Below are 10289 nucleotides of genomic sequence, written 5' to 3' on the forward strand. Positions count from 1 at the left end.
AAGTGACGCCAAAATGAATGGTGATGGCTTGATAGCCAATGGCGGCCCCCGGGGAAGCTTCGGTTTCTGGCGGATGGATTACCCCCTTGCATGTAACGACCGCAAACATAAGGAAAATAGACCGATACATCACTTAAAATGTAGGCTACTCAAGTAAAAGTAAAATTACACAAATTTTAAACTACTCAAAATAGTACAATTTCTGAAAAAAAACTACTTAATTACAGTAATGTGAGTATTTGTAATTCGTAACTTCACACCACTGTACCTAACCTAGTATACCTGGGTACATCCGATTTAAAAAACGTAAAAAATAAAACATTAAGATGGCTGAGAATATATTATAGATGGGGTAAGAATAATAATTGTATAAACAACAAAAACAGCAACAACAAAAAACATGAAACAGTGTATGTGCATATTAAAGTTAATTTTATTTATATAGCACATTTTTACACAACAGCCACTGGCTGGCCAACGTGCTTTACAGAACAGCAGAAATTAAAACAAAATAATACCTACATAACAACACAACACAAATGAGAGCAACGTTAAAACAGGAATAGCAAAACAGTGTCAGACTCAAATATAAAATAGTAAAACAGAAGTGGCAAAGCAGTATCAGACTATAAAATGAAAAGAACCAGGAGTGGCAAAGCAGTCTGATACTCGATGGAAAATAGTAAAACCAACCAACCTTAAATATAGGCCATGGAAAACAAGTGCGTTTTTAGAAGTGACTTAAAAGTCATCACGGAAGGGGCTATCATCATTTCTAACAGCAAATTGATCCACAACCGAGGCCCAACTACAGAAAAAGCTTGATCCCCTCTGCGTTTGAGTCTGAATAACAGGTTTTTGTCACTTGATCTCAGACTTCTCGAAGGAGTATATGGTTGCAGCAGTTCAGATAGCTGGGGGCTTATGCAGAGATTTATGAACAAATAAGAGGATTTTAAAATCAATTCTGAAGTCAATGTAGGGACCTCAGAATAGGGGTGATATGGGCACTTTTACGGCTATTAAAAAGAAATCTCGCAGCATTTTGCACTAATTGAAAACGTACAATTTGAGACTTTGAAATCCCGCAGTAAAGTGAGTTGCGGTAGTCTAAACGTGATGTGATAAATGCATGAACAGCCATTTCTAGACTTTTATGATTAAGAAAAGGTTTGACTTTAGACAGCAGATGAAGTTGATAAAAGCTAGAGCCAATGAAATTTATAGATGAAAAATACAGATGAAATTTGTTTGTCAAAGTTTAAAGACTCATCTAGTGAAACACCCAGGTCCCGTACACGACACGTGACGATCTAAAAGCAGATAGTCTGCCTAGATCGAAGGAGGCAGCCTGAGATTTTACAGTGGGCCCGCAAATAAATTTTTTTGGGCCAGCAAAGATTTAACTTCCTCTAGGCAATTATATCAAATGCAAGACATGAACATGCGAATAAATCTTTATCTAGGCTATTATGTATCATTAATGTTATTATTATTATTTCAGAATGCAGAGAGAGAGAGAGAGAGAGAGACACAGAGAGAGAGAGAGAGAGATTTCCAATTAAAGGAATACTTCACCTTTGGAAAGATGAATGTGTATTTAAAATGGGTCATTTATTTAGTAGAAATGTGAAATTATTTTTGAATTTGGAGACTTCTAGACTGAGAAAAGCCAGAAAATGTATTTTTGGCTCATATGGATGAAAGACAACAACTCCCAGAATGCACTTGCTTCGCTGCCCTTCGAGGCCACTCCCAAGCCACGCCTACCGGTAAGAGCGCAGTTAAACAACTAGGCGAGGCTACTAGTTGACTCAAAGGTGATGATACACAGGGCAACTTTTTGAGCAATGTTGCTGGGCAATCTTGCCGAGCGATTGTTGCTTGGGCACTTTCCCATTGAAAATGGGCAATACATTTTGATCTGGATAATTTAGATCGGTCGTGGGCCCTGTGTCTCATCTGGTTGCCCGTTGACGGCATGCAACATTGCCCAGCAACATTGCTCAAAAAGATGCCCTGTGTATCATCACCTTTAAAAGACGCCGTTTTATCGTGATTCTCCGTGACAAGTCTGCCCAGGATTGTCCGGAATTGGCCCAAAATATCTGGGATTTGGCTTTTGCATTCTACAGTCGCCATACATTATGTTTACTGTGGCGAGCAGGCTGAGGCTGAGGCTGAGGGCCGCGGGAGAACGGCGCGAGGCCGGTGGCGTGATTAATGATGAGCGACACCTGTGAGACGCACTGGTCTCGTATCTCTCAGGGAGGAGCGGGAATTTTCTTAGGAATGGTAAAACGCAGATCAACCGATCACGTGTTTAGCGTTCATGTAAACACTACATTCAGATTCATCAATCGGAATGCATTGCGTTAGATTGAAACAAAAGGTGTGCATGTAAACAATGAATGGCAACTGTAGAAAGCAAAAGCCGAATTCCAGAAATTTTGGACGATCTCGACGGCCGGACATGTCCGGGAAAAAGCATGTATGGTAACCCCTACTACTCAGCTTTCTCCACAGAGCAAGAGCCTGTTTTCTAAAAAATATTCTAATCTTTAGTTTTACAAAGTGAATTTGATTTTAAACACATAGCATATTAAAGTTACTTAAATGTGTCACCAATTTCAAAAGAAAATCTCAAAAATTTATATAATTTAAAATTTGAAAACATAGGCATCACCCGAAAATGGAAATAATATGCTTGATTTCTTGAGGATTGATTTCTGCCAATCAAATTTCCTTCTGATTCATTACGAGAAAGAAATCATCATACTTTCAGTCTTTATTTCTACATATAGTCTAGAAACAAGAAACTAGAGACTTTAGAAGCTAGTAAATGGTATATTTTACATACAATGACACTTAGCCTATACTAGTATAATACACTATAATATAGATAATTCTACTACAACTACTTCACAATTCCTTAAAACAATCTAGTTTGACTAAAAATAAAACCCCTTTATATTCTGTTTTGAATTTTGATACAAAGAGGTAAATAACAGATTACTTTTTATTACATTTATTGGAACTCGCTGTACGAGTGATCTTCCGATGAAACACCTCTTCACCTTTACCTTTTCTCCAGTTTATTTTGCTGTCGCTTTCCAACCCCAAGCTCTTCAGCTTTTCACTGATCTGGAAGACCAGCAAAATAATAATAAAAAAAAGTCCAAACCTAATAACAGCAACAATGTGATATGAGAATTGCTTGCCTGCTCAAAACTCACAAGCACAATGATATTGGATTTTGTGGGAGGATGATAGGCTACTGTTATGCATCCAAAATTTGACACTGAAACTGAACACAGTTTTTAAGGCAGATACAAACCTCATTCAGAATGGCAGTCTGTAGTGAAGGATCATTCAATGTGCATTCTCCATTACAGGAAAATTTCAGTCTGACGATCTGCTTTTTAATTAACGTGTCATCTAGAGAAATTAAGAGTTTGTCTTTATCAACACAGAAGATATTTCAATTGGGATGTCACGATTCACTCCGAGCCGGTTGAGAATTGATATTGTTTAACAAATTGCGATACACATTTTAATCAGCAGGGGCGTTTACTATACTGTGACCTCGCTTTACAGGCACGCTAGCAGCAAGCAAGTTGTAGCTAACTTTACAGATGGTGCGTTCACACTGGTTTTCAGTTCATTCCAATGTTTGTGAGCTCAACTTCCTTGAATTAATTGAAAAAGCTCGTTCTGCGCCGCGCCAGTGTGCACGCTCCGTCAAACAGTAGCAAAAATGGCAAGCGAGTAGATGTTGACACTGAATTATTCAAATCGGAAGTGTGGCGGCATTTTGACTTTTGACGTTTGACTAATAATCACCACAGCGAGAAGCTCCTCCAGTCACCATCATCTGCATGTAAATAGATAATAATAGGCCAAACCACACTAACCAGCGGATTTACAGCCCCACTCGCAGCGATGAGTGCGAGAGCCACGGAGATCACAAGGTGCATCTGTGTTTTCATGGCAAAAAATGAGGGTGTTTGTTTTCTACCGTAATAAATGCATTCCAGACTCTGCCTCAAGAGAAAGACCAGCACGAGGAAGTATGCCACAGACTGAATGAGAATGCTGTGCATATGCGTAACCAGGTGTTGTATTTATTTACTATCTCTTTCTCTAAACGTGTACATGGATTTTTGTTTTCAAATAATTTGATTAATATGGCATATTTTTCTAAATGTGTTCTGTTTTTTTTAAACTCTTGCAAGTGTAATGATACCAATTATAAGAAATAATATTAAAATCTTGCCTTTATAACAATGTGAAACCCTGTCACTGTTGTACTTAAATGTGCTGAAACTAGAAAACAGCATTGGAAGATCTCCCTGGAGGGTCTTTTTAGGGATTTGTTTGAAAATGTCAATTTAGGGTTATTATTTGCCAAATTGGTAAATATGCCAAATTTTTCAATTAATTCAATTTTACAAAGAAATGTGCAGCATTTTGTCTGAGAAATAAAAGGACTCTTTTTCAATTAGTCTTAAATCACATTTTGTAAAAAAAAAAAAAAAAAATCGTAAAACCAGTATCGTGAATCGTATCGTATCGCATTGTGAGTTGAGTGAATCATTACATCCCTATATATCAATAGTTATTTTTAATTTTATTTCAAGAATGATCTATAAATCTATTGTTTGAATCATTTGATTCTGTTAACTGTGGAAACTCACCTCCATGGCAGATAAAAGGATGCTTTAGATCACAGCTGTATTGAGCCCATTTCCCAGAATCAGTTGTTGACATGCCGATACAGTCACCAGATCCTGAACTCTGGGATGGTTGACCTGCTGCCCAGTATCTAAAACTGAGATTCCACCGCTCAGACCATTCCCAAGAGTCCAGGAACAGACCAATCCAGAGCGATGATTCATTATTACTGATCAGATTCTGCTGCTCTGCGCTGCTGATACTCGCCAAGTCAGTGTGGTGTTGTCTGCAGTAACTCTGAGCATCTCTCCATGTCATAGCAGTCTCGGTGATGATAAAACCAGTGCTGTCTGTTCAGAAACACCAGATAAAGACCAGCCCTTAGTCTAGGATCAGCTAAAGTGTGAGGAAAAAATGAGCCAGATTTGAAGACTCACCATTGAAACACACAACTGGGAGAACGGTGCTGCAGCTCTCACCGTACCAGCTTCCATTAAAACTCCTCACACACTCCCCATCACCATTTGGTTCTCCTTGATTCCAGTTACTGTACTGGGGCAGTGAGCCCATAGACCAGACCCAGCGATACTCTGTTCCATTGTGGAGACCTATCCATACTGAACCACGGTATCCAGCATCCACTGTATTTACCAGCAAACTCACGTCACTCATGGTGTCAGCAGTGGCCAGATCAGTGAATCTCGCTCTGCAGTAACTCTGAGCATCTTGCCATGTCTTGCTTTCATTTATAAACTGGTACTGGTACTGGTACTGGTACTTGGGCCCTTTAGGAGGGAAATGACAGGATTGTAAAGATACTAGATACTTGAAGATAATCATGATTAAAAAGCAACATTTTTGTAATAGTCTGACTTTTACTAGTCTAATAAAAAAAGATGGCCTAAAAGTGTTTTTGGAACTGATTTTGGAGACATATTGATCCAAACCGACTGACATTCAAGTTATTATTTTTTATCCAACCTGATCTCAGGTTGGATGTATTATTAGAATTAAAACTAAGCATGAAGATCCAACCCTAAACACACCCGTCACTGAGGAGTAGCAGATAGAGTATGAAAGCGTACGAATGAGATTGTGCGAATTCATACAAATTAGACATCAAATCGTCAAAACTTAAATTGCCATGAGATTGTGTTACTTTTATCAATACAAGGAATCAATACATTCCCTGAGGAATGCAACCGTGATCTAACACAAAACTTTACTGTTTGAGCTACACTAACGCTGTATAAACACTTGGAATAAAATGTTGGGCAGTTAATAGCCTACTTATTGGATTTTTAATTTTGAAAGTAGCCTATGTGGGAATATGACAAAAATGTTACAATGCATTCTTAATGGATTCAAATAGCTTTTTTGTATGTTCATGTAGTTACTTAGATTTCCAATGGGAAACAGACAATAGGAATAAAGTTAGTTTACATTATTGTGCTGAAGTTATGAAATATTTTTGTAAGCCAGCCCAGAAGTTAGCATCGGTTCACTCGACAAAAAATCCAATTTGATCTTTTTGGATAATTTGGAAAAAAAGGTCTGTGACTAACAGAAGCTTATGGTTCTTACACACTTGTTAATCATGATAATTTTCACAAATGAACACAACTTTTGAATTTTTTAGCAAATACAACCTACAGACATCAAAAGCTAAATGTAGACTATAAACTAACTACTCCACGGTCTCATCACTTTAACATCACCATCACTAAGCCTCCGACAACTCTTTCAGTCTTTGTTTAAAGACATTTTCCATGAAAGTTTGACTTGCAAATTAAAGAACACAGACGCAGCCGGATCATTTCCATTATGATCAACACTATCTATCAGTTAGCGTCTGGTTTTAGGGTACGTTTACACGGCAACGATATGCTTAAAACTGAAAAGTTTTTCCTTTGAGTTTTCCACGTACAGGCGACACCATTGTCAAAACGATCCTCATTCACACGAGTCCGTGAAAACGACTAAATTGCTGTATTCTGCTGCCAGGCCATTAGATGATGATGAAACACTATATTGAACACGTAAAACGCTGTTCGTTTTTGTTGTTTACATGGAGACCGTTTTTAAAAACGTGCACTTTGAAACACATTGTCAAAAGTTTGCGTGTTCAGGCACCCAAAACACTGTTGTTGTGTAAATGAACGCCAAAACGCACAATTTTTTTTTGCTTTTTTGGGTGGTAAATATTGGCTCAAACACCAGTAAATTGACAAGCGCAACCCAGCATTCATCGTTTAATCATTTAAATAGGCTACTCTCCTCCCATAAATTTGGCATCTGAAAGGGAAACTCCTACAAATGCATATGCAATAAGGTCAGACACAAAAATAACCCTGTCCACGACTTTTCAGCGCTTTTTCAGCGCAGCGAGTCTTTAGTAAATCCTGACAGCAGTCTTTTAATGCCAAAAGTGGGAGCACAGAGGTTTTCGGGGACATTAAACATCATCAGCCAAACAGTAAAAAACTTCTACTGACTTCACGGCCTCATTGTGCTTATAATCGCACTCTTGCAAACTATTATAACTCGAACTTTCAGGGAAAATGTTTTTAAACGAAGACTGAAAGAGTTCTCGGAAGCAGTGATGGTGAAGTTGAAGTCATGCGACCGTGGTGTAGGTAATTTATAACCTACGATTAGCTTTTGACTTCTGCTGATTGTATTTACGCTTCAAAATTCATAAAAGTTGTGTTCATTTGTGAAGATTATCAAAATGTATCTTCAATCTTTTCGTATTATAATGATACGAATTCATAAGAAATTTTGGAAAATATCTACATTTTCTCATGAAATTGGGTTGTTTGGGAAAAGTCACAGCTTCCTTGCACACTTTCTGTATAGGTTAGCCTATAATGTATTCACAATTTGAAATTTTGTGCTGTTTTGAGTGTCAGGTTTTTAGATTTTTATTAATTTTTTTATATTGTTGTACTTGTACACACTCACTGTTAAATACAGTAATGCACAATACTTATACAGAATATGAAATGATAGTAATTTTGTCTAACATGATCTAATTTATGCTCACATCCATGGCAGATAAAAGGACGCTTTAGATCACAGCTTTCATGAGCCCATTTCCCAGAATTGGTTCTTGACATGCCGACACAGTCACCAGATCCTGAACTCTGGGATGGTTGTCCTGCTGCCCAGTATCTAAAGAAGCGGCTCCATTTATCAGACCATTCCCAAGAGTCCCGGAACAGACCAATCCACATGTAATATCCAGATAAAAGAATCTTAGTTAACTGTTTATTTTCCTCAGAGTTGTGGATGGTGGGCAGATCTGTGTAATACTGTCTGCAGTAGCTCTGAGCATCACTCCAATTTTTTACGTTATTTACCAAGATGTATCCATTATTTTCTATTGAGAGATGAAAAAATGAAATAATTTCATAGCTCTTCTTTTCCAGTTAAACTGCACCATTTTTTTTAAAAGAAAGGGGAACTCACCCTTGTAGCATGTAAAATATCGACCATAGCTACATCTATCATCATACCAGAACCCGGACTTAGAAGATACACAATCTGCATTATAATTTGGTTCTTCTGAAGCCCAGTTAAAGTACGGAGCTGATGTGTTTTCTCCATTAGACCAAGCCCAGCGTTTCTGTGTCCCTCTCTTCAGTCCAATCCACACTGACCCACTGTATCCAGCATCCACTATATTCACCAGCCTGTTCACATCATCCATGGTGTCTACAGTAGCCAGGTCAGTGTACTTCTCTCTGCAGTAACTCTGAGCCTCTGGCCACGACATTCTCACATTTATATAGTTGTACTGACGAGAAAGAGCAGAACTGCTCCAGAAGAGCCCTGTTAAAATCAACATGTTAAAACATCTACACATCATCATAAATACAGATCACAGATGATCACACCAACCTGACAGCAGCAGCAGCACAAACAGACTCCTGTCCATGACTGAACACACAGATCCTCTCTGCTGGATTCAGATAAGAGATGATCAAACATTAATCAATTTCTGTCAGTTCTGTAAGGAGTGAATACAAACAGTACATTGCAAATGCATCATGACTTCACATACTTCATGTCAAGAAATGCACTCCAAATATGTTTAATTAAACATCAGAACTTACCAAAACCTTTTTTCTTTTGACAATTTCTGCATTTAATTTTTTTTTACTTTTAATTATTGTACCAATTACATTAAGTTTTTAAAAGGTACTATTTTAACAATCTGCATAGTATAAAACTGCATACAGTTTTAAAAAGACAGTGTTGAGTGTAACCTTTGATGGAACTGGTACTTTCTCAGTCTAGTAAGATATAAATCTGCTGGAACATACAGGATTAAAGGAAGATACTTTTATCCAAAGTGACTTACAGTACACTTTACATTTGATCAGTTCATGCATTCTCTGGGAATCGACCCATGTTGTTAGTGCTGTTCCCTGCTCCAGTTTGAAATTGGAGGTAATACACCCTTATAGAGGATGTTCTGTTAAGCCATTTTATTGTGAGGCATTTGAGAGAGCACACATAATATATCCATCTCATCCATACTTCACTCTTGAAAAGGCATTGTCTTTAAAGTAACACTAGGTTACTTTTCTTTTTTTTGCTCTCGGGGTCCCCCTAGAGTTGGGAAACAGTGTTGTCCTCTACTACTGTCGTAAACTCTGTCATACATGCACGTGCATTTGTTGACAACCATGATAGCCCTGAACACTGTAGGAGGAGTTCACATGCAGGTGTTCTGCTTGCGTCGCGTGTGAAATGTCTTCATCCAGGTACAGTGGCATATATTTCAGCATGTCATGATATGAATATAATTTCATGGGTTTTATTTTTTTTCAAACGACAAATGATCGCGATGCTCACGTTTACAAGCCAGCGTCATTATAGTAGCCTAGTCTATTGGTTACCGTTTTACTGAATCTATATGATACTTCAATGCAATGTTTGAGTGGTAGATATAATAACCATATATCGTCAATATTATAATATCAAGCTACCATAGATGAATCTGCAAATTTTACAAATCGATTTGCATTATAGCTTGTTTATTTGTTTACAAATAAACAAATATCACAGACATGTTAGGTATCCTAAAATATTATTTTGTACATCTTATATATTTACTTGCAAGAATGTAGCCCCTATCAAACTTGTACACGCCGTTTAGACATAGGCTTTCATTTGATATTTGAAAGTCCGCATCGGCATAGGGTTGCCACCTTTGATTTGTGAAAGATTATTATTATTTTTTGGGGTCTGAGTTGTAGGTTGTAAATAGTATTTTCTTTGACACTGGTGGCTCATCCGACTTTGTTGTGTTATCCTCATAGACAGTGGTTATCCTCCTCGTCCGTCTCTCTCCCCATTTCACACAATAGATGTAAATAGACAGTTTTAAAAAGCTAGCTAGCAACTAAACTCACACTGTATCATCTTGGATGTGTGTTGATGCACGCGCGCGCGACCGACCGACCGACAGCACAGGCAGTTGCTAGGCGATAAGTTGAGCTTCCAATCAAATAAAAGTAAACGCCTGGCATTGGCCAATCCACTGTTTTACCCGTTTTTACCATGTTTTTTACCCGTTTACGGACACAGGATTGGATGTACTGTAC

General features: G+C 37.9%; 1 protein-coding gene across 1 annotated transcript; it reads right to left on the minus strand.

Moving 5' to 3' along the window:
• Window positions 1-2990: 2990 nt before the first annotated feature.
• LOC306998997 (macrophage mannose receptor 1-like) lies at window positions 2991-8452 on the minus strand (the record flags this gene model as incomplete). Its single annotated transcript, XM_079613393.1, has 6 exons — window positions 2991-3144; window positions 3338-3438; window positions 4698-5024; window positions 5112-5459; window positions 7721-8056; window positions 8146-8452. The coding sequence occupies 6 exons, from the start codon at window positions 8450-8452 to the stop codon at window positions 3013-3015; spliced, it is 1551 nt and encodes a 516-aa protein (XP_079469519.1). The 3' UTR covers window positions 2991-3012.
• Between the last annotated feature and the right edge of the window lie 1837 nt (window positions 8453-10289).

This window comes from Phoxinus phoxinus (assembly GCF_949152265.1).
Source record: "Phoxinus phoxinus genome assembly, chromosome: 5".
NCBI classification, from domain to species: Eukaryota; Metazoa; Chordata; class Actinopteri; order Cypriniformes; family Leuciscidae; genus Phoxinus; species Phoxinus phoxinus.